The sequence below is a fragment of the Oryzias melastigma genome, linkage group LG4, assembly GCF_002922805.2.
Source record: "Oryzias melastigma strain HK-1 linkage group LG4, ASM292280v2, whole genome shotgun sequence".
NCBI classification, from domain to species: domain Eukaryota; kingdom Metazoa; phylum Chordata; class Actinopteri; order Beloniformes; family Adrianichthyidae; genus Oryzias; species Oryzias melastigma.
Genome location: NC_050515.1, coordinates 30,541,828 through 30,566,448, shown reverse-complemented (window position 1 = coordinate 30,566,448; position 24,621 = coordinate 30,541,828). Strand labels below are relative to the sequence as shown.

General features: G+C 36.9%; 1 protein-coding gene across 2 annotated transcripts in view; it reads right to left on the bottom strand.

Annotated features, from left to right (window-relative positions):
- Positions 1–11,145: 11,145 nt before the first annotated feature.
- kdr (kinase insert domain receptor (a type III receptor tyrosine kinase)) overlaps positions 11,146–24,621 on the bottom strand; it is a 29,026-nt gene continuing 15,550 nt past the window's right edge. For both annotated transcript variants that reach the window (XM_024259080.2, XM_024259082.2), the window contains exons 16-30: positions 23,635–23,741; positions 23,121–23,253; positions 20,350–20,454; positions 20,169–20,282; positions 18,832–18,920; positions 18,610–18,757; positions 18,443–18,534; positions 18,230–18,352; positions 18,044–18,155; positions 15,639–15,738; positions 15,446–15,551; positions 13,894–14,021; positions 13,740–13,824; positions 12,891–12,976; positions 11,146–11,730 (exon numbers count right to left, since the gene is read on the bottom strand). In XM_024259080.2, coding sequence (XP_024114848.1) covers positions 11,514–11,730; positions 12,891–12,976; positions 13,740–13,824; positions 13,894–14,021; positions 15,446–15,551; positions 15,639–15,738; positions 18,044–18,155; positions 18,230–18,352; positions 18,443–18,534; positions 18,610–18,757; positions 18,832–18,920; positions 20,169–20,282; positions 20,350–20,454; positions 23,121–23,253; positions 23,635–23,741 — 1,745 coding nt within the window. In that variant the 3' untranslated portion in view covers positions 11,146–11,513. The remainder of the gene's footprint in view (positions 11,731–12,890; positions 12,977–13,739; positions 13,825–13,893; positions 14,022–15,445; positions 15,552–15,638; positions 15,739–18,043; positions 18,156–18,229; positions 18,353–18,442; positions 18,535–18,609; positions 18,758–18,831; positions 18,921–20,168; positions 20,283–20,349; positions 20,455–23,120; positions 23,254–23,634; positions 23,742–24,621) is intronic.

Genomic DNA, 24,621 nt, shown 5'->3' with positions numbered 1-24,621 from the left:
AGACTAAAGAAAATCATGGTGTGGCCCCTGTGTATTTTTATACGTATCTGTATTCTTCATATCCCTACTAAAAAGTCACCATGAAACATTGTGATAGCTGTTCAATGTCTAGTAAAGCTGATGAAAAGTTCATGCCCCTTTTGGATGCTGTTTTAATGTCAACAGAAAAAAAGGACTGGTGTACTTTTGTGTTTTGCAAGAGTTCCTTTAGTACTGGTGGAGTTTCTGCACAGCATTTTCATTCAAACTCTTTTGCTCATGATTGTTTCAAAATGATCTGGTAAATATCCACAGCAGAGTTTTTTCTTGGACTGAAAGAAAGTTGTTGATGGAATGTTTAGAACAGCGGCCTGCAGCCTGAGGCTCCGGGGACACATGAGGCTCTTTTAGCTCTCCATAGTGGCTCTATGGCTGAGGAAAAATAAAATGATTGAGGCCCTAAATTTTAAAAGTTACTTACTTAATATTTATTGCTGAGGTGCTTGTAGAGCACCCCTGCTGACATCACAACAACTCTACTGTACTCTACTATTATGCTATTATTTTGTACAGATTTTAAATACCATCAAAACTTTGGGAACATTTTTTTCTCTGATTGCTCTTTTTCTGTGTTTAAAGCACATATTTTATGCTGCATAACAATGTGTATTGACTTTACAGAAGGAGCAAGAAAATATGTATTTTCATTTACAATTTCTTGTGAATCATGCAGTGATACCAGGTCAACAGCAGTAGTAAGTAGGGAAAAGGATGACAGCCCACCCCTTTGAATGAAACAACCAGAGAAAATGTCATTTTTGGGACGATATTATAAGGAACAGGAAATCTTTTATTTTGAAATGAAGTCATAGGAACCTCTGTCAAAAGTAAAAAAAAAACAACAATATGCTTTTTCTTCATAAATTTCTGTTTTTATTCATGCAAAAAAAAAGAAATATAGTTTATGTCAAAAGTAAAAACATTTTCAAAATGGTTAAATATGGTTTTGCAGCTTTTACTTGGTTTTGATCAGTGAGAAAGAGACTTTTAGTTTGAAAGGTTCCAGTATGATCCGAAAGAGAAGAACCGAAGTGGGATGTTGCTGTAACTCATGGAAACATGTTTGTATGATTTCCACTACAACCCGAATACCCTCAGAATATTCTTGTTCTTAGACAGGAACATGAAAGGAGCCGAATACAGACAACAGGTTTTTGGAAAACCAAAGAAATGTGTTGAAGAAACACCAAAAAATGAAAATAAACAAGATTCTAAATGAAACAAGCGTCAAGGAATAAAACACCAATGAACCAACAAAGAGCAGATTAAAGCATGATAGGTAGCCACAAAAGGTGACATGGCCACACATGAAGTTCTGAATGAGGTCCAGATGACGTGTTCACAGACAGAGGAGCAAACAGCAGGTGTGGCCTTAAGACTTAAGGCAGGTTTGAACAATCATTGAGGAGTGCTAACAAAATAAACAGGTTTATAATTAACACAAGAACCTAAAAAATACTCAATATGAAAACAAACACATAAAGTTGTGCATATTTTTAACTTGTATAAATTTGACAAAATATATTTTTATGGAGAGTAAAATACTGAAAGTTATTTAAGGTTTAAGTTGATTTATTCTGGAATAATATTCCTGCCTGTTTTTATTCATAACTATGTTAAAAAGTCACGGTTTTAAAAATTGACATTCTAGTAGCTTTTTGGACTAATTTGGCATTTTCTAAGATTTTTAGAGTGTTTTGGAGTTTATCTAATATTTCAGCTATATGCTAGCTGTTTTAGCTAATTTAGGATTCATTTTACGTTTTTTAGACTGTTTTGGAGTTTAGCTTTTTTGAGCAACGTGCTAGCTGTTTTAGCTGATAGCTGGTTTTTTTTGCCTCTTTTAGGGTAATTTGGCATTTAGCTAATTTATCAGCCTCAGCGTTCTCAGCTTTTAGCCATCAATTTCAGCATCTTCAACCATCAGCACTAGCATCTTCAGCAGTCAAATTCAGCTTACAGCATTCACACTAGCATTAACACATTTTTATTTTTATGTTAAAGGTTTCGGTTTTAAAGTTTTAAAAATGTAGTTCAATAAATGTTTATCCTGTTCGGCCCGCGACCTAAGGTGTCTTTTGGATTTTGGCCCCTTCAGCGATTGCAGACACAAGAGGAAAACATTTTAACATGAATACAAAAAAACTGAACTAAAAGAGTAAAAGAGGGCTTCAATTTCTCTCTTTGAACAAACCAGTGCATGAAAAAATCTATATTGAAAGGTACCAATCCTCAAGTCCTTCACTCAGGACCCTGAAGTACAGATTCAATTAGACTAAAATGCAACTTTAAAAAAGATAAATATAACATGTGAGAGTACTGCATGCATTACTGCAGAAATGTCTATAAAGTTAAAGAATATCTGCACTATCAAGAAGATGGACTCATTTTTATATTTATTTTTATTTATTTGCTTATCATTTTTTTGCCTAATATCTAAAATGATGTTTTTACTTTTTTAATTGTGTTATTCTCTTTTTTCTATTTTTTGTTTAAACTAATAAATTAACGAATCAAAGCGACAAATAAACTGATGTCATTATGTTCTGGAGAATTTTCTGAGCAGATTTCTGAGCTTTTTAAATCAAAAACAATTCAGTCAAAGCATGGTACCTGTCTGTTTGTTTGTTTTTGAAAATGCTGCAACTAAATATTGGACATTTAAATAAAGGTATTGAGATCATCTGTAGGCCATTAACAAGAAGCAACCTGTTGGCGTTGCGTGAGCCAAAGGTTACCATGAAGACGGAGGAGCGAGCCTGGAAGCTACAGAGACACGAGGAACGGGAATGTCAGCTTCTTGTTGCTAAGTGTAACACCGTTTCTGACAACCAGAACTTTTAGAAAGATTCTTTGGAGGAGTTTCATTATTATACATTATACATTGATATGATAAATTAAAATGAACCAACTAAGTCAATTTTTCATATTTGACTCTGAAACTATGATTAAGAATAAACTTATGACACATGAGTTGTGAATCATTTCAAGAGTGAAGATTGAAGTCTAGATTTCCTTCAAGATGATGTCATTGGATGAATGAGAACCTTCACAGGAAATAATAAACTTCATTTTAAGTGTTTTGGTTTCAAATAACAAAAGCTGTCCAAACCTGCATTGCTCGGGGGAAAAGTATTTTCCTTTTATTGCAAAACCATAAATTAAAAGTGATTAATTATCATTTTCCAAACCACCGTTTTATTGGCCACACCCTGATCCATTTCTAACCAGACCAGCTAGAAACAGTCAAGAAATGACTGTCAAACAAAGTGAAACCAAAACCACAACCATTGAGAAATGAACTCCTAACATTATGAACTGTTAAGCAAACAAGTAAAACCTGGAACAGTGAAGAATCTTTTTTTTAGAAGTGATGGAACGTCCAAAGTGAACACTGAGGATTCAGCCGGGAGGTCATCCAAGAAGCAGAACAAACAACTCGAGGTCACACTTGACTCAGTTACAACGTTCAGTCCCTAAGAATGAGACTTTAGACACTAGTGCATCATTAAGAAGAGCAGAAGGAACACAGAAACTAGTAAAAAACAATTCAATTATATGTCAAAACTGTTGCACATTTATTCTGCTGTCTGTTGAACAAACACTAGAACTTTCAGACCAGAGAAAGAGAACTCCAGACCTCGAGGGCCGGATTCCTGCATGTTTTCCAACACGTCCTGCTCTGTCATGCTGGACACACCTGAACCATCCCAGCCAGCATGTATGGTTTAAGTGAATACTCAGTCGATTAGCTCGCTACGCTAGTCAGCTGCTCCGTGGACAGCGGGTCTGCTCGCTACAGATGAGCTCACTAGGTTGATTCAGAGGAGCTTGCTAGCTTGCTGCACATGAGTTTGCTAGCTCGTGCAGCTACCTAAATTGATGTCATGACGTTGGAACATACCTTTGTTGTGCATGTGGTAAGTGTATCGTGAAATATTTGCAAGGGTAATGTGAATTACATGCACTTCTGACATAGGGGTAATGCTGTTTTATGCCTCGTCCACAGGTCTGCATTCCATCTAAATGTTAAAAAGTAACTATAAAAGTAAGACGTGATAAAGTAGTAAAAAGTAAACAAACTCAAACTTTAACTCATAAACCAACAGTTGAAGGACAGTTCGTATCACAAGTGGAACCACAACATTTTGACACATTTTTGTGCGTCCTGTGCTTGAAAAAATCAATGAATGTCAAAAAGCACAACTAGTATTAAGGTGCACCGGATCGATACGCACATTTTTTATTTTTGAAAAACATTAAGGAATTTCAAGCGAGTTTGAATGATAGGATCAATTAATTATCTCGGATTTCATTTGGGTTTGTTAGATTTACCACCAACAACAACAGTAAAATTAACTATTTTTATTTAATCACTGCTAACATTACACTTACTACTAATACTTTTACTGCATTGAGATGATCAGATGTTACAGGGAGTCTTTTATTTTGAAAGGAACTTCTGTCAGAAGTTTAAAAACAGGCTATTTTCTTTTAATGTTTGTGCTTTATTCATGCAAAATGAACAACAGCTCATTCATGTTTATCATAGTAGCAGCATCTCTTATTTTTTTAAAGGGTGACTGAAGACTTTGTGACTCCTACTGAGTTGTAGTCAGTGAGAAATCAACTGGAATAGCTCCTTCAGAGACCTCTGGTCTAGTTGCTGGTAAGGTGTGCTCGTGATACCTAAGAGCTCGTATGATGTCCACATAAACTACACTCTGATTGTCTAATTTCTTCGTTTCTAACAGACTGCAAGCCAGGAACACACATTTATCACTTGAACAGCAGCACGAACAGTCTTTGGACAGTGCACGGGATTGGGGTGATTGAAACAATGAAAAATCCACATGGGATGCTTCTCACCTACTTCCACCTTACTTTACCCTGCACTAGTTTAAGTGGTCACCAACCTATATCCTCTACAGACTCACAGAGCGGTCTACGACTTTGATATTATGTGAAGTCCACACACACGTTTTCTCCCTTTTGGTCCTGCAGACATCCCGTATCTATCTTTAGGTATATGTGAGTAATACGGCAACAGACATGATGGTAACAGTCAAACATGGTGGTGGAAGCTTTATGCTCAGGACCTTGACAACTTGCTAATAGACCCTTTTCACGTGACGTCACACAAAGCAGTGTGTGTGTTAATATTCTGTCTATGGTTTAGATCTTTAAAGTTAAAGTTGATTAAATTTCTGTGTTCACAAAATCACTAAAAACAGAGATAAAGTCAGACAATTTCAACGTGTCTGACAGTAAAGAAAAACTAATAACGTTATTTTCTGATGTAGCTCCACAGTTCATAACCCTGTCTGATCCTGCAGGATAATAAAGGGAAACAAGGAGAAAAATCACTTGTAACCATCAACAAAATATTCCTATTGAAATTATTCTATTTTTACAATTCCCCCTTAAAATACGCAAAAAAAACAACAAATACCTGTTAATACAACAACTACATTTATCCTTGGGTTCAGTTAAAACACGCAGCAATCTGCATCTTAGCTGCTCCAATTACAACATGAATTTCCATCAGTTTTCAAGACATGTGTGAATAACATCAGTTAAAATAGAACCCGTCAGAATAATATCTGCTCAAATGAAAGGTTGATATTTTACAATAGAACCGCAAATATTGAAGATTATTCAAATTCTTATTTAGATTTGTACACAATCTAAGACAGGAAATGAAAATACAGTTCAGCAGGACATTCATAAAATAAATACTGTACATTTTTCTGTTGAAATCTGTTAGGTTACCTTTTATTATTTGTGTAAAATTGTTTTAAACAGCGTTCAGCTGTCAGCTTTGATGTTCTAGATGTGAACAACAGAAATCACATTCAAATCATCCATGGGAATTCACATTTTCGGCCCTGTTCTGATAGACTTTAATCTCCACCAGGAAACAACATTAGAAACAAAAATATGAACAAGACCTATAGAAGTTTACCTTTAAATCTAACAGACTGAGACCTTAAGCAGACTTGTTATGCTGGAATGAGGATCAATTAAAGCAAATTTACTAAAAGAAGAATAAGTGATGCTTCCACATACGTGTGAAAACCTGACAGGTATATCAACACTTAATTGCAGCTATTATCTCAAATGATAGTACAAGAAGAAGACATCCTTGTGTGTGGATGTTATCTCTGGTTAAAATTAGTCTGATTACATGTAAAATCCATCCGTCTCTGTTCCTTCAGGGGGAGGTGGGGCTCACAGGACAGATTACCGTTCCATTGCAGGGAAAAATACAAAAAAAACACAAATGAACATAAAGTTCTGTGCAGCAGGGCGGCTGTAGCCCTCACTGACAGCTGTCATTACTGGAGCTGCTGACACATGACCACTGCAGAGCGTTCTCTCATGTCATCTTGAGCATTTGGATGTGGGTGTTTGCAGCTTTTCGGTCGTGAGAAAAGGAGTTTGACAAAGAAGCACCGGATTGAACTTAATCTGTGACATTTGAAGGTAATAGTTTACCCTTTAGCCTTTAAGACAGGAAGAAAAGCAAAGGTGGGGGAACGTCTTTAACAATATGACAGCTGGACCTTCCCCCGGGAGGAATGCAGCCTTCATTAGCACCTTTGTGCGGTCCCTGCCGTGACTTGTTAGAAGAGTCTGCCGAGGGAAAAAAGGCCATGAAGAGTCACTCATTAACTTTGTTTAAGCCTACTGTTTGTCCTCCTATAATACTCAGACCTGAGGATTAAAAAACAAGCATTTACATAAACTACATTCAGGCTTTTACAACTTTTAAAAAATGTTTAACTTCAACAGGATAGCAGTTCAAACAACAGGTGTAATAAAGCAGTGATAGGTAGACGTGAATTATTATCACTCGACATGTTGAATTAGAGCTTTATTCTCAGGGTGCTGATGAGATTTAGGGAAACGTTTCCCACAGCTCAGCAGGAGCGACTGCTGCCGCTTGATCTGCGAGGCACAGTTAAACTAAACACATTAAAGTCGGATTTAAATAAAAAAAACTAGTTTGCCTTCTTCCTTACAAGAATAGACTAGAACATTTGTATGAGGTCAAATCAGGACCATCTTAAAGTGAACGAAAAAAAGATTGAAAATGTAAAAAAAATAAATGTTTCAAAACCAGACATTGTACATTTAAAAAAGAAATTGAAAATTTAAAATGAATTGAAATTTTTAAAATTTGAAAATATTTTGTGAATTTGAAAAAAAAGAATCAGCTTAAAGTAAATGAATAACAAGATTGAAAATGTAAAAAAGAAAAATTATTGAAAATTTGAAGGCAGTTTTAAACTGTAAAATACATATTGTAAACTTGAAGGAAATATTGAACAAAATTAAATAAAATAAAATTAAACATTTGAAAAAAAAAGACTTGAATTAAAAAAAACTCTTTATAATTAAAAAAAATCTTAATGTGTACTTTCAACTTTCCTTTTTTTATTTCACATGTTTTGCTTTTAGTTCTCTATTTATTAGTTTCAATTCAGAGTTTTTGAGTTTTCGCTGCTGAGCTGATCCTCATTTGACATGGGGGCGGGGCTTTGAGTTAAAAAAAGGTGAAAATTCAAAACAGCAGCTGTTACTAATGGAAACATTATTTTACAATTGATAATTTTACAGTTATATTTTTTAATTCAAGTTTTCGGTTGTTTTTTTAATAATATAATATAATATATTATAATATATTTTCAAATTTTTTAAAGTGTTATTTTCAAATTTACAATGTCTTGTTTTGAAACTTTGTTTTTTTAGTTTACTTTAAGCTGATCCTGATTTGACCCCATGCACTGAGCTCATGTCAAATTAGGATCAGCTCAGCGAAGAAAACTCAAAAACTCTGAATTGAAACAAAAAGGCAATTTTTTAAATTAGTGACAGTTTTAGTTTGTTTTTAATTCAAGTTACAAATAATGTTTTTTAAACTTTCAATATTTTATTTTTCAAAATGTTCAATTTTCTTTTTTTCAAATGTTCAGTAATTCCTTCAATTTTACAGTTTGTGTTTTCAAGTTTAAAACTGCTTTCAAATTGTATTTATTTATTCATTTATTTATTCACAATGCCTGTTTTTCACATTTTCAATCTTGTTTTTCATTGACTTGAAGCGGATTTGACCCCCTACATTTGCTTCTTGTTTCAAATACCAGCACATTTTTCTGTCACTGACATGTTTTTGGTATCGAAGCAGGTAATCTCCACTGCCACCCAGTGAGTGACGGGCTGTTATTTAAAGCCCCTAAAAAGCTCAAAGCATGTGACAGCCTCAGCAGATAAAGCTGCTGCAGGCTGAACAGTGAAAACTGAACCTTATCTGTTAAATGGGTTTGTCTGCTCATGTGTGATGTGCATGTGCAGCTTTGTCTCTTTGAAATCCAGCCCGGCCTTGTTGTCAAAAGCTGAAAATGACTAGAGCCAGATTCCAGGAAATCACACTTTGTGATCTCTTTGTCACAAGCTGACATTTTAAACAACAATTAAAGGATGGTTGTGAGTTTACATGTGTTTGTGTTCCAATAAAGCGTTCTGGCTCCAGTTTGTGAGACATGAAAGCCCGGTTTCACCAGGGTGATTTGAACTTGTGCGATTCCTGCAGTGTCAGTGTGCGTTTCTCATGGTGAAGCTTGTGTTTTCGGTCTGTCAATTCTGTTTGCTCTGGGAATGGTGAAGATTGTGGAGGCCTGAAGTGTGAAGCTTTGCTACCACATGGTGGTGAAAATGTAGAATTGAGCTGCATTGTTGCCATGCCACTGTGAAGTCTTTGTTTTGAGCCTCTTTTAAGTTTTGTCTTTTAAAATCACATTTATTTATTTTTTAACTCTTTATTAACAAGAAACATTGCATGACCAACGATAATGCTAATGTGAATACTTTTTGGTTGCTAAAGTTGCAGGAGCTGTTTGCTGAAGATCCTGACTCAAATGATCTTAATTGCCGAATAATGTCATAAAATACTAGCTTAACTCCGAATTAGCCCAAAAAACCTCAGGAAAATGCCAAATTTGCTAAAAAAAAAAGCTTGAATGCTGCTAAAATATTAGCTTAACTCCAAACTAGCTAAAAAATCCTCCATAGATGCCAAAATAGCCCCAAAAAGCTAGCACATTGCTAAAATACTAGCTTGACTCAGGATTAGCCCAAAAACTCAACAGATGCCAAATTAGCCAAAAGATTTAGCATGTTGCTAAATTATTAGCTAAACTCAAAATACCTTAAAAACCTCGGTAGCATTAATGTCGTTAACATGCTGAACGCTTTGATACCAAACTTAAATAATTTCCATAAAGTGCACAAATCTTAGAATTAGGTTTAAAAAAATGTGCTTAAAATAAAAAAAAAAGCTTACATAAAAGTAAAACCATCAATGCTGAATGATTTTAATTGCATAAATTTAACAAATTTGAAAAATGTCCAACTCATTTTCAATGAGGCTGAAAAAATAGCAAATTGGCCAAAAACGTTAGCATGTTGCTAAAATATTAGGTCAACTCAAACTTCTGAACATTTCTATGAAAGATGAAAACATAGTTATATTTAAAGGCTTGTTGCTAATCTACTTAAAATTGTTTAATTTGAAGACTTTCTCATCACTTCCTGAGTCTCACTGACTTCAGTTTTGAAGCATTCCAGTTTCTCTGCATCCTTTCCTGTCTGCAGGCGTTGACGCTGCTGCAGAGCTGCAGGGTTTGATGCTGACTGAAGACGAGGAGCGATCAGCAGCTGTTTGTTAGGAACTATTTCCTGGCTCTGGGGTTCTGGCTCCTGTTTGTTTCTCCATTCCTGAGGAAATTATTCTGAATTCCAAAGTTCCAAATCTGAAAACGGTCCCTGTCTTCTGAGCAGTCTAGACACTGATTGTGTCATGACTGTTGGATCTTGTTTTATGACATCAATTAATATTTGTCTTTAAAAAAAATTGCAATTACTTATTTAGCACAGCAGAGGGAACAATTCCTTAATTATCCCCCCCCCCCAAAAAAAAATAAATCTACCTAAAAGGTTGATTCATACATTTTAATTTTTAATGTTTTTATTTTCTTGGACAATCTATATAAATGTATTTTTGCAATAAAACACGATTTTACCTAAATGTACGGAAGAGGATTGGGGTCATGGAGAAAGAAACAAAAGGCCATGAAAAAAACCCTCACTTTGACCTCAGAATTCTGACTTTAATCTTAGAATTCTGACTTTGAACTCAGATTTCTGAATTTAATATCAGAATTCTGACTATTTCTTTTAATTCTGATTTAAATCTCAGAATTTTGACTTTAATCATAGAATTCAATCTTTAAACTCGGAACTCTGATTTTTTTCTCAGAATTCTGACTCTAATCTTAGAATTTTAATATTAGAATTCACACTTTAATCTCAGAATTCTGACTTTTTTTCTCAGAATTTTTCCTTTAATCTCAGAATTCTGAGATTAAAGTCAGAATTTTCCATGTTTTTTTTCCTCCATGGCTTTAATCCTCTTCCATATAAATGAAAGCACAAACTTAGCAAACAAAAATAAAAAAAACTAAACAGACATAGGAGGTCCCACTGACATCCACAAACAAAAACAGGGAGAACTTCTAAATTTGACCTCCAATATAACTTGTGAAAGCTTTCAAACGGTCCATTAGGCTGCAGGTCGTTTCCTCCGAGTGTAATTAGGCAGATTTGTTTTCCTTGATTGCGGATCTAACGTTTTGTCCGTGTGCTTCCTGCTCGTTTCCCATTCAGACTCAACACGCACCTTCCACAATACATTTCCTTCAGGTTTTTCTCTTTCTGATGAGAGGATTCATTCATTTTATGAAGCTTCTGTTAGCTTAAATAAATGTGCTTAGAGCTGTCTGGACCACGCTGACCTCGGCTTTGCTATTATTGGCTGAAGACACTAAAATATTGTCCAAGGCTGAACGAGCATTGTTTTGTTGTTTTGTGATGGGACCGCAGTCACACATGACCAAGGCTGAGAAAGCATTGTTTTCTCTTTGTAGAATACACACAGAGGAAATACGACATTTAACCTGGATGGAAACAGACAAACACAGAGTGATCAGAACTTTCCACATCCGACAAAGATGGAAGAAAGAAAAAAGATACAACAAAACTGTCTAAATCTGGATTTTTTTTATTTTTGAAAACTTGTTACATTAAATGCAGGTCTAGTAAAATATTTTTAATAAAATAATGTAGGTAATGAGAACTGTACAAACGGACTGATGTGCCAACACGAATAAACCAAGACAGAAGCCATTTGTTGACTCATTTATGTAAAGATCCCAGGTCAGGAGAGAAAACAGATATATCAGGCCTCAGGAAGTGGGCGTGGCGTCCTGTTTGGGCTCCTGATATTTCACTCCTTCAAAGCGACACACGCTTCATTATACAACTTTTTTTTCTGCCGGTCACCTTGCTGCACCCCTCTGGCCGTAACGCCGTCCTCCCCGCAGAGGAACGTAAACAAGCGCTGACGGCGCGGGTCAGACAGGCGGCGTGCTGTAGCGGATCTCTGTGCTGAACTTGTGGGGCGTCTCAGGCAGAGGAGGCCTTTTCAGCTTGTTGTGCTTCATGATTATCTCCTCGTTGGCGTAGATGGGCGTGTCTGTGTCGTCGGAGTGGTAGCCCGACTGATAGCCGCTCGTCTGATTGGACGACTCTGAACCCAGAGACTCCTTGCTCTTGCAGCGCAGCAGTTGGCTGGGAAGTCAAGTTGAGATTTTCCAAATTAATCTCTAAGGAAACAATATTTCCGATCAAACTAAACCTGGAGACGGATCCAAAGCTAGTTCCTCTTTGTTCCTATAAATATACTCAGATTAAAGAAGTTTCTTTCTGCTTAATTCAGAAGTTGTCATTTAGCATTTTACATGTTACAATATAAACAGTGTTTGGTAAAGTCAGTTTTTACATTTCATTTTTACATTTTTTAAATCAGGGGTGTCAAACTCAATCACACAAGGGGCCAAAATCCAAAACACACCTTAGGTCACGGGCCGAACAGGATAAACATTTATTGAACACTCTAACACTACATTTTTAAAACTTAAAAAAACGTAACTTTTTAACATAATTATGAACTAGATATATAGTATTACCTGTGAAAATGCTAGTGAGATGAATTTTAACCGCTGAAGATGCTAGTGCTGATAGCTGAAGATGCTGAAATTAATAGCTAAAAACACTGAAGCTGATAGCCAGCAAAAGTATTAACTAAATGCCAAAATATTCTAAAAAACTTAAAAAAAAAAACTTAGGTTAGCCAAAACAGCTAGCATGTAGCTGAAAAAAATAGTTTAGCTTCAAAATAGCTTAAAAAATGAAAAAAGACAAAATTAGCCAAAACAGCTAGCATGTAAATATTAGCATAACTCAAAAATAGCCTAAAAACAAAAAAAGCTTACCTAAAACTTACCTAAACAGCTAGCATGTAGCTGAAATATTAGCTAAACTCCAAAATAGTCTAAAAAAATCTTAGTAAATGCCAAAATAGTCCAAAAATCTAGCAGAATGACAATTTTTAAAACTTTAAAACTGTAACTTTTTAACATAATTATGAATAATAAAAAGGAAGGAATATTATTACAGAATACATCAACTTAAACCTTAAATAAGTTCTTTGTCAAAAACACCATAAAAAACTTTTTTTTTCAAAAAATTCTGAGTTTTAATAAACACTTATACCATCATTTAAAAAAACTGTTGATATAAAATAGAATTAGTCTGACTGATTAAACCTTTGACTTTTATCACATATCAATGACATATCAATTTGGGGTTTTTTTGCTGTTGGTCAGGAGAAGAAGACTTGCAGCACTTTGGCAGTGACTGTGGGTCAAAGGCTGAAGTTCATTCCTCACCTGAAGTTAGGCGTGGCCGGCGGATGATGGTTTAAACTCTTTCCTTCCTCTGGTGAGAAGCCCGTCCTGCAGTCTGAGTGTCCCTCCTGCAGAAGCACCACAGACGCTGGTTAGTTAGGCTTTAATCGTTCTTTTTATTTAAATATCAATTAAAATCCTACTGCATTTTAAATCTGTTGATCTAAAAATATCAATGAAAACTTTTACATTAACGTATTTTCAAATGTAAAAAAGCTTAGGAATTCATAGAGCATGCAAACAGGCATTTGCATTCACACAATTTTTCTTGAAAAACGTGAACATAGAACAATACTTTGGTCTCTCATGTCATCTAAATTGAAATATCATCAGATTTACAATTAGAGCCAGGCGATGTGGCCAAAAAATAAAATCTCTTTTTTTTTTAATTCCTTATTCAATTTTTGATTTTATTTTTGTCCCTGCTTTTACTTTCTTCAACAAAAATTACAAACGACAGAATACATTTCACAATTACTGTTTGATTTTAACATTTTCTTTGGAAATTGACTCAAACACAAAGTACAACTAAATACAAGCTGTAAAAATGTGTTTTGTGAACTACCACCAGCTTAAGCATCGTATAAAGAGAAATAATACAATCATTCAGCAGAACACTTTTGGTAGCAGCAGCCGTCAAACTGATTTCCTGTGTGTGGTTTGATGCTCCAACCTTGAAGTCTCAACACTGGTGACCAAAATCGAGTTTTTGACTCACCAGCATTGACGTGAAAAACAATGGACACCTCAAACCAACAAATTTGAATGAGTCGATTAAATCGATTTATCACCCAGCTCTATTCACAACATGATGGGGACTAACTATCTCACCGTTGCACTGCTGTGCACCAAGGGGAGGTCCTCAAACGTCTTGACACCGACCGGCTGACCGCACCGCTCGCTCTGCTGGGACAGTCTGCATGCACAGTCAGAAATCATGAGTGCGGTGACATTCAGAGGCAACAGCTGCAGGAACCAAACTGACCCGAGTGATGACGGGTGGTCGTAGTGGCAGGACAGCATTTCCTGACTTTGAGGCCTGATGTAGGGATCTACAGGTGCTGAGGATCGCTTTACTTCATCTGCTGTCAGAGGAATGTAGTCCTTTCCATCCTGGAAACCAGCAACAAAACTCCTTTCAGAAAACGTTACAGTAAAATCTCAAAGGAAACGGCTGAAAAACACCTTCTAAAATGCTGTGTACTCCATGCTGGGTTGCAGTAAGAGCTTAAATCTGTTTTGTCTTTCATTTAATGACTTCCTCAATTTCCAGAAGTTCTTGGCAATGTTCAGTGGGGGGGGTGAATCTGTAGTAACAGCTGTGCCAAATGGGAGGATTCATAGTGAGCTGACACCTGTAACAACAGCATGTCTATGGGGTCAAATCAGAATCAGCTGAAAGGGAATGAAAAACAAGATTGAAAATGAAAAAAAAAATTAAGAAATGTGAAAAAAAAATAATAATTGAAAATTTGAAAGCAGTTTTAAACCCAAAAATATATTTTGCAAACTTAAAGAAATTATTGAAAATGTGAAAAAAATAAAATTGAACATTTGAAAAAAAATTGAAAGCTTAAAAAGAAATATTGATCATTTGAAAAAAAAAATGTAAATTTGGATATGAAATTAAACAGTTACCAATTTAAGAAATGTTTATTTGTACTTTCAACTTTTCCTTTTTTGTTTCCTATTCTTTGCTGTTTTCAGTTTGATTCAATTTTCAAGTTTTTGCTGCTGAGGTGATCCTAATTTGACATGGGGGCGGGGCTTTGAGGCATTGAGCTCAAAAAAAGTTGAAATTTCAAAACAGCAGTTGACTTTAATGGATACATGATTTTGTAATTGGTAATTTATCATTTATAGTTTTTTTTATTCATGTTTCCTGTATTTTTTTTTCAACTTTACATTGGATTTTTATATATTCAAGCTTTAATTTGACGTTTTTGGTTTTTTTTTTGCTTTTTTATTTCAAATTTACAATGTCTTGTTTTTAAATTTTCAGTTTTTTTTCACTTACGTTTGTTTTTTCTAATTTTTAATCTGTTTTTTTTTTCGTTCACTTTAAAGGTTAACCAAAGACAAAAACAACGTTTTTGTCTGTTGACCTCCACAAATGAGTGAGTCTGTTGGTCATTGCCAAATTTTTGATGATTTAAAATAAATTTGTTTTATTTTTGAAAATATGGTCAAAAACTGTCCGTGTGCTGCCCCCTAAAGGTTGAATTGAGGTGTTACAATTGAATTTTGTGATTGGTCAAACCATGCAAGTTTCAGAAGTCTGATGTCATGATCTGCAGCTCCAGTAAAGATAACAGTCCAGCCCCCAAGCCCCGCCCCTCTGACTCAATCCTCAAATTTCGGCTGTGGGCGGAGTCAGCCTCCAACTTCCCTGTTTGGTTACCCTTTAAGCTGATCCTCATTTGACCCCATACATGTCGACCAACAAAGACAGAGAGATTCAGGCCCTCATTGTCAGAGAACGTTGATGAAGTAACCGCTAACAGTTGAAAGTCCCTTCTGGACAGTCTGGGGCAGACCTGTTGAGCGTTGGCCTGAAGCAGATTTCCCAGATGTTCCACCAGTTCTGCAAACGTGGGTCTATCTGTGGGACGATCCAGCCAACAGTCCAACATGGTCTGATATCTGTAACGATGCAGTTCAGGTCACAAAGGTCGTCGGAGTGAGCTGATAATCGACCTGTAGCTTCAATAGTTTACTTTTCGGACTTACATCTCAGAGGTCGCATATTCTGGAGGCCTCATCCTGGTGCCTTCCTTAAGCCTCCTGCAGAACGACTCGTCGATGCAAACGCCCGGATATGGAGACGCACCTGCAAGAGGAACAACATATTTTAGGAAAGAACACTTTGAATGCCGTAATTTGGGCTGTCAAATTATTGCCTTTGATTAGTTAATCACTGACATTTTGCCGTTTTAAATTTTTTTTTTTTTTATTCACGGTAATCTAATTTTTCCATCAGATGGTTACTTCCATGTTATGCACATCTGTATGAGCATTTTATCCCACTTGTACCATGGTCATTTAAGAAAAATGTAAATATTAAATGAACTGTTAGAAATTCAGTCCAGTCATATTTTCAAGTTTAAATTGTTTTTTCACAAAAGCCGACTGTTTAAAGGGTAATCAAACCCCAAATCAACTTATTTTTGTGTCTGTTGACCTCTGAAAAACGGGGCTTTAACTACAAGTCTGTTGGTCGTTGCCAAATTTTTGACTAATTAAAATAAACGTGTTTAATTCTTGAAAATATACTCTAAACCGTCTGTGTGCTGCAACCTACAGGTTGAAACGAGGTATTACAGTTGAATTTTGTGATTGGTCAATTAGTGTAAGTCTCAGAAGTTCCACGTCATCATGCTCTGCAGCTCCAGTATAAAAGCCCCGCCCATCTTTGATTCTGTAACTGCAATGGGCTATATGCATTCAGCCTTTGAAGGCTCAGTCCTTTCCTGTTGGAGCAGTGGGTTGTTGTCTATGTGAAAATAGTGGAGTATTTGGACTTTAAAAGATGTCTTTTGGAGCTAACAAGAGTCACTATAAATAGAAAAACAAACATTGTTTGTTTTTCTTGTAAAATACCCCAAAATAAAAATGCTTTTAAATAGTATTTGCCGTCCTACATAGCAAACTTGCTAATTCTAATGTTTTTAGCGCATGTTTACGTGCGATCAGCTCTAAAACTGAGGTGCATTCATACAGATTGTGTTTCAATTTAAAGTCAATGGAACAGACGCGACATGAGGCGATCTGACGACCCGCGACGCAATTTGAGCGACGAGGTGTGAATTGGGGAGAGCAGTCAAAATTTAAAGATCTAAAGTTTGACAGGTCGCCACGTCCATCTACCAATCAGGAACTCAGCTTTAGACACGTGATGTTTCAGTGACCCGATCAGCGGGTAGAATATTCATCCAAAGCGAGTGCTTTTGTCCAGAACTTTCATCCTTTTCCTTAACATGCTGGAGCTGCAGGGTTGCAGAGTTCATCCGGGTACATTGGGGTGAAGGCGAGATACACTCTGGACAGATCGTCGTCTTTCTCTCCCGCTGCAGAGCTCACTCGCTTGATATGCCAGCAGACAGAGAGGTGGGGTGCAGAGGCTGCCAGCTCGGGCCTCATCAAGACATTAAAAGAAAAAGGGAAAAGGTCTCCTATTTTTGTTTTTTCTGTCTCGGGTTAATACAAGACAGTGAGCCTTCAAGCTCAGCCACAGAGACACAGAAACACTGTGGAAGTGGCTGTCATACAGACACAGCCCCCATTCCCAGGAAAATCTTTGAATAATAATCATATAAACTCAAACATGGAGACATGATTACTGATGTTTTTGTAGAACTCTTCACAATAAATAAACCTGATTTATTTATCAACATCATCTGTGTCTACCATACAATCTAGGTGAGATATCCACAGACGTCGTTCCTTATAGCGATCATCCAAAAGCATTAGCTGGTAGCTCCTCCCACATACGGCAAGCTCAGGAACATATTTTTTGACAGGCGACGAGCAGCGAATTTGTTTGAAAGAGGAGCGGGGCACATTCGGTGTGAATGCACCTTTGAAGTTCAATTCCTCTGCGGTCTGTCATTTCTTCCACTTAGATTCTCTTCTCTATTTCTTTTCTGTTTCATCTCAGTCTTTAAAATGATCACATTTATCCAAATAGGTTAAAGGAAACTATAAAATCAATCTCATGTCTTTTCTAATGTCTAGCTGTTGTGATAAACTGTGGAATAAAGTATTTCAACATTTGAATTATGGCATTAATAGGAAATTTGTGTTCAATAATTTTTGGATTGCTCAGAAAAATGTTCTACTGTTTTTTAATGTAGTCATTTTATTTGTTCAAAATTTGAAAAACATACTTCTCTGTGATGTCAAAGTAAAGGTTGAAAGTCTTTTATAATAAAAAACCCATAATAAAGCCACCTTTTTAGTTTCATTTTGATCTTTTATACAAACTTAAAGAAAACATCTCAAACAAGGCTTTTAACAGCAATTGTAGGTTAAAAAATTGCGATTAAAATCGATTAATTAGATTAATTAATTACAGGTCACGATTAATTGATCGCATGACAGCACTAGCCGTAGTATGGGATTTCTTTTAGGCTTACCCAAGGAGAAGATCTCCCAGAGAAGGACCCCAAAGGACCAAACATCGCTCTGTGTCGTGTACACCCGGTCGAAAATGGTCTCAGGAGCCATCCACTTCAGAGGGAGACGAGCCTGTTGCAGCAGAAACTTTGTTGCATTACTGACATTTGCTTTTTATTGTGCATATGTTGCTTCTGAGGACTCACGTCTCCTTTGCGGACGTAGTCAGGGTCTTTATAAACGTCTCTCGCGAGACCAAAGTCGCAGATTTTGACCACGTTGTTCTCTGAGAGCAGGATGTTTCTGGCTGCCAGATCCCTGTGGATGCACTGGAGAGCAACAGGAGGAATTTACGCTGAAGGCATCGCAACACTGTCGGGTTTGAAAACATGCGACAGCTCAGGCACCCGTCATTTCACCTTTCGTGAAGAAAGAAACTCCATTCCTTTGGCAACCTGGAAGCTGTAGCTTATCAGGTCTTCCATGGTCAGATGGTCATCTACGGAGCTCTCTGGAATAATGAGAGGGACGTTACAACTCCACGCAGGAAATGCACCAAAGCCTTCAGTCAGAGGTCTCTCTGCACCTTCATCAGTGTTCACGTTGTTGCCTGGAAGCTTGTCTTCAGCGGTTCCTGTGCAGATGTCCAGCTGAGCGACCTTTCCCAAACCCAGATCCCCTTCAGTCACATCCTCCTCTGCAGACGCCCACCTCACACTCTCCACCCGCTTCCTCTGTTATAAAAACACAAGCAAGGCGGCCATGAGAAGACCAACACCCCTGATGGTGAGTGCTGCACATCACCTACCTTGTAGGGGCTGTACTCTCCTCGCTTTGACTTCAGGTAGCTGGACAGGTTTCCATATTTACAGTATTCCACAATAACCATCAGTGGTCCTGCAGAGAAGAAGATTCCATTGAAAAGGTGACGAGATGCAAGAGCACCAAAAAACCCCACAAGCATTAAAGGATGACCAAACATGAAATCCACTTCTTTTGTCGATTGACCTCAATAAATGGGAATTTTAAAGTGCTGTTAGTCAATGACTATTTTTTTTTTAATTTAAATACAATTGTTTAATTTTTGAAATGACCCAGTCAGCAAGATCAGATGGGCCCCATATGGTTTCACAGTGGGCAGAAAATGTGGACCCCAACTGTGTTTGTCCACAGTTTCTGTGGTGGCCCCACCTGTACACCTGTACTTCTCCTCTCTTCTATTCTTTATTATTTATTGTATTTAGTTCTCCATGCTTTTGTTGGTGCAGTTCCATTCACATGTTGTTCTTCTTTCCCACTCTCCTCTGGGGAGCGGGAGAGATTTCAGATCCCCGGTGGATCGCCCACGCTCCCACTCTTGGCCGTGGAACACGCCCCCCGACACCATCCTGCATCTCTGAGTGAGAGTGATTCCTGCTGGGTCGTCTGTCCTCCTGCTCCTGGTCGTGGACTGTAGTTCTGCTTCATCATGACTATGGACTTAATCATCATTCGTCCCTCAGCTCCATCTGAATGAACTCTTCTAGATACGTAGTTGTAGAAGCTAATCTTTCTTTATCAGTTCTGGTATCTCCTGTCCGTCCTGGGATAGGATCTCTCCCTCATGTGGGAATCCCTAAGGTTTCTTCTTTTTTCCTGACTCAGGTTTTTTTAGGAGTTTTTCCTTACCGAGAGGGAGGGTCTTAGGGCAGGGATAACCAGTTTATTTAGTCTTAGTTTTTAACTATTGTTCATATCTTGAAGCCCAATGAGGCAATTTCCTTTGTGAATTTGGGCTATATAAATAAAATTGAATTGAATTGAACCTGTGTTTGCTACACTGTCCACTGGGCGGCTGGCTAATCTAGCAAGCCTAGCCACTGAATCCCCACGCAAACACAGGTTGGGCCAACACAGAAACTGCAGCCAAACCCAATTAGGGTCCACATCTTCTGCCCACTTTTAAACCAATTGCTGGCTAGGATTGTTTAAAACCGTCTGTGTGCCGCCCCCTACAGGTATTTTATTTTATTTTCATTGAGACTATAATAAAAAGATCCTTTTTTGCATTTTCAAATCTGGGCTGAGAGTGGAGTCATCCTCCAACTGTCCTGTTTGATTAAACTTTGAACAGTGGGGAGTGTTCTCGAGGACTCCTGTTCTCACCCCCGGGTTTGGTGCAGGCTCCCAGCAGGTTGACAACATTGAGGTGGTGTCCAATGTGGATGAGGATTTTCAGCTCCGACATCAAGGCGCGGTACTCACTGGTGGTGGCTCCCTCTGTAAACCAGTCAGTGTGTGAGCCACAGACTTCAGAGCACCGAGACAGAACAGGTAACACGCTCACCTTTCAGCATCTTAACTGCAACCGTGGTGCAGGTGGTAACTTTCTCAATACCAAAGGCTGCGGCCTCCACCACCTGTCCAAACGCACCTCGGCCCAGTGGTTCCCCTTTGAAAACCAAACATTTGTCTTAAAAACACAAGTCTCTGTGGTTTTCAGTATCAACAACTTTTGCTCCAAAATGCTTTTTTGTAGTTTGGAATTTGGATTAAATGAAAAACAGTATTTAGAGCGAAAAAAAAAAGGTCATAAATTTTTTAAAAGAAAATAAAAGATGTCTGATCTTCATCAAGATTTCAACCTTTGGGAATCTTGTAAGATGAGTTTTCCTTTTCTACACAGACCCATGGTCCTTTAATATGACACATTTAAGAATGTTTACAGTTTATCTGTGTTCTGAGTTTTATTTAGAAGCTGAAGGTTGATCAGCTCATGACAGGTATGGATGATGCTTTAGGTTTATTCATCAATAACTTCTGGAATCACACACCACACTGGTTGTGTTATGTGCATAGTACTTGCAGATAGATCTCAAATATACGACGGAGTATTAGGGCCACCGAAAAAAAAGGAACATTACATTTTTTTTGCAAATGTTTTCGTAAATTTACAAGATTAAAGTGGAAGTGAGCCTAGTGTTCACTGAATGAACCCCGTCAGCTGAATGTTTAAAACTTTACAAATGTTTGGAAGCTTCTTTCTTTGATTTGTAGTTTCTTAATATCTTATTCAGTGATGGGTGACTTGCAGAGCCGTTGATGAAGCCGTCCATATCCTGCAGCAGTCCACTTCCAGTTATTTCTCCCTCCACAAAAGTCAAGATCTCCAACTCTGTGTGTTGCTTCTATCTGAAGAGACCTAGTTTTGTGAATTTTGGATGTTCTTGTGCTAACATAACAGACTATTTTAATTCCTCTTTGTTGTTTTGTGTTGAAACGGGATGTTTTAAACACTGTTTACATTCTGCTTTGTTGGTCCTTCTTCGTATGTGAATTGAAAGGTCAGAATGAAGTGGTGGTCCTGCGAACGTGCGTCTCTGAGTTCTTTATTTTACAAATGAAACTCTGCATTTAACAGTTATGATTTTTTGTTTCTAATTTTTGCCTATGATTTTTATAAAGGGTAACCAAACCCTAAATCAACTTTTTTTGGTTGTTGATCTCTATAAATGGGGCTTTAAAAATGCTGTCTGTTGGTCATTCCCATATTTTTGACAGATTAACAAAAACTTGTTGAATTCTTAAAAATATGGTCAAAGACTGTCCGTATGCTGCCTCCTACAGGTTGAATTAAGGTATTACATTTTAATTTCATTATTGGTCAAACCATTTAAGTCCCACGTTATTTCAGAAGTCTTACATCATGATCTGCAGCTCCAGAAATGATAACAGTCCTGTTCCCAAGCCCCACCCCTCTGACTGGATTTTAACATTTCAGCTGTGGGCGGAGTCAGCCTCCAACTTCTGTTTGGTTACCCTTTAAGTCATAAATATATGACTTTATTCTCATAATTTAACAATTCAACTTTTGTCTTGTAAATTTGTGAGATTTAAAGTCGTGATTTACAAAAAAAATAGTTTTGTTTGTAAACTAGCCCTAAAACTCCATCATACAAACAAACCCCTAAAGACCTTGTTTGATAATAAGGGACGACTTATTACAGAGTGAAGATTTGGCTCAAATCTTTTTTTATAAATGATCAATATCAACACCATTCAATCAACTGTAACATCATAGATTCAACTTTTACTTTCCCCTTGAGAGGAAAATAAAGTTTTTGAATTAAACTGAATAAATATTGAAATAAATGTGATTAAAGAAATATTGGATGGTGACTCACTTCCTGAAAGCTGAACATTTAAATGACTTTTTTCATCTTATCTTATCTATCAATAGAAATAGTTTATTAGAAGTAGCATTAGCTTGATTAAACAAAAGTATTTTATCATTTATAAAAATTACGGTAAAATAATATTTTTACTAAAAATAACACTTTTGTATTGAAATAGAAAAAGCAGAATTCATACTTATACATTTAATCTTACTGAAAGTCAGCTGTTTGATTGATTGTTTGATTGATTGTTTGTTTGATTGATTGTTTATTTCAAGCATAGATTGTAGATAAAACACATATTTTTCAAACTCATTACAAAAATAATGAAAGGCATTGATTAAATGATTAAAAAGATGATAAGATGAAGAGTGTTACTGATTTAATCCCTTCATGCCTGACTTTATTTCCAGTTTTAAAAAATATACAGTGTATTTTTTTGTTTTTTTCCATTCGAAGATATGTCAAATTAAATCGATTAACATATGAAGAGGTTAGTGTTATTTTTATTTCAGCACATGTGCAGAGATTCACTTCTAATTTAGTTTTCTTGTAACAAAATAATGTGTTGGAGATGCTCGTTTTAAGGACAGATGTGCCAATCTGATCAGTTATTATGAATGTTTTATGCTTTTGTGGGATTGTTATAATTTGGTGTCCTGTGAATCCATGCAGGCTGAACCCCTAAAAACATCAAATCAACCAATCAGCCATAATGTCTGTGATTTCAAGTCATCAAGTCAAAAACAACAAAGACAGCTTTGGTTGCTTTGGATCTAGGATTTTTTTTTTTAAATAAGTGAACACATTTGTTTTGATGTCTGTCCTTTCTTTTTTCTTCACACTTAGGACTGTATCAAACTGGATGACCGTCTCTTAAACCCAACCATCTCCATGAGGAAGTGTTTAGGTGCAACAGGAATCTAGGAGACAGCAGTCTCACCCAGTTTAAGTCTGTCCCGAGGGAACTCCCACTTGCTGGCATCATAGGTGAGCCTTTCGCACTGCTCGTCCATGGGCATGTCCTCTGAGTCCAGGATCATGGACAGATAGCCGGTCTTCAAATCCACGTTTGGCTAAACCGAGCATGAGGAGAAAGTGAAAAAAGGGCAGAATTAATGAGCCACTTTTTGTGCGAGCTCCCTTCTTCCACAACAATAAATGGTCCCGAAGATTTCTAGTAAAACTCATAAAAGAGGCCCAGTGAGAGTTTAGGGCCTACGTGACTTATGAGAGCTGAGAGTGGACACGTTGTTTCTGAACACAAAGGCGAGCTGCCGCTGAGAGCCAGAACAGTCACTGCTCATCAATCAAACTCCCCACACCCTCAGCGTGCGAGCGCATGCGTACATGTTTGCATTCTTCTGCTTTAGTTTTTAATTACTGCAGGGAGAATCCAAGGAAGGGAGAGTGTGGCAAAAGAAGAATGAGAGTGATGGAAATGAGGAACTTCTTACCCTCTTTCTGCCGCGGATAACAAAGACGATCAGCAGCCAGAAAAACATGGCTATGACCACCGAGCCAATGGGAACAATCAGCTCCACGTTAGTCTTCTCCTCAGCACCTGCAGTGTACAAACAAAATGATCTTAAAAAGAATCCTGAGATAACTAAATAACATTTGTCTTTTGGTTTGGTTTGTGCATGACTGCACTGTGGTTGATGTTAACCCTTTAACACCAAAACTTTTCAACCATTGACACAATAATTCCAGTAGATTCTGAAGGAAAAAAGTGGCGTGAGTTAATGAAATTAATCAATAGATAATTTAAAAAAAATATATATATATATATATATATATATATATATAAATGCCCCCCTCACCCTCCTCGGGTGGTTTTCTCCTTTTAGCTTGGGTCCTCGACCAGAGTCCTGGGAGCTTGAGGGTCCTGTGCAGCATCTTAGCTGTTCCTAGAACTGCGCTTTTCTGGACAGAACTATATATATATTAATGCACGCGATTAATCAAAAAGATATAATGCGTTCACATTTATTAACGCAAATTAATTACACGTCATGAAAAAAAGTCTTCCACTTTGCCTCAGCGGTTCAGGCTTCAAAGGCGTTGAAACATTTCTTTGGGTTTTATCCCCCTATATGATGGTGACTTGATACATTTAAACATTTTAGACGGTAAAAATGAAGGAAACATTTTCTCTATGACCTGTTTTAGTCACAAATGTTGTTTGTTTGACAATTTGCATTGTTTCTCTTTATTTGTTTTTTTTTTGTTGTTGTTGTACTTGTTCGAAAATAAAAATTGAAAAAAAAAAAAATGCCGTTTGAATGATCTGGGCAATTGAAGTGAGCATTTCCATTGAGAGTTCAACCAACATGGGGTGTAGACCCATGAGCTTGTTGTGGGTCACAACAGTGCTAGTACAGCGAAAGGTCGTGCATCAGCTCCTTTTTTCATATTTGTTCTTTAATAAATGTTTACAAAGC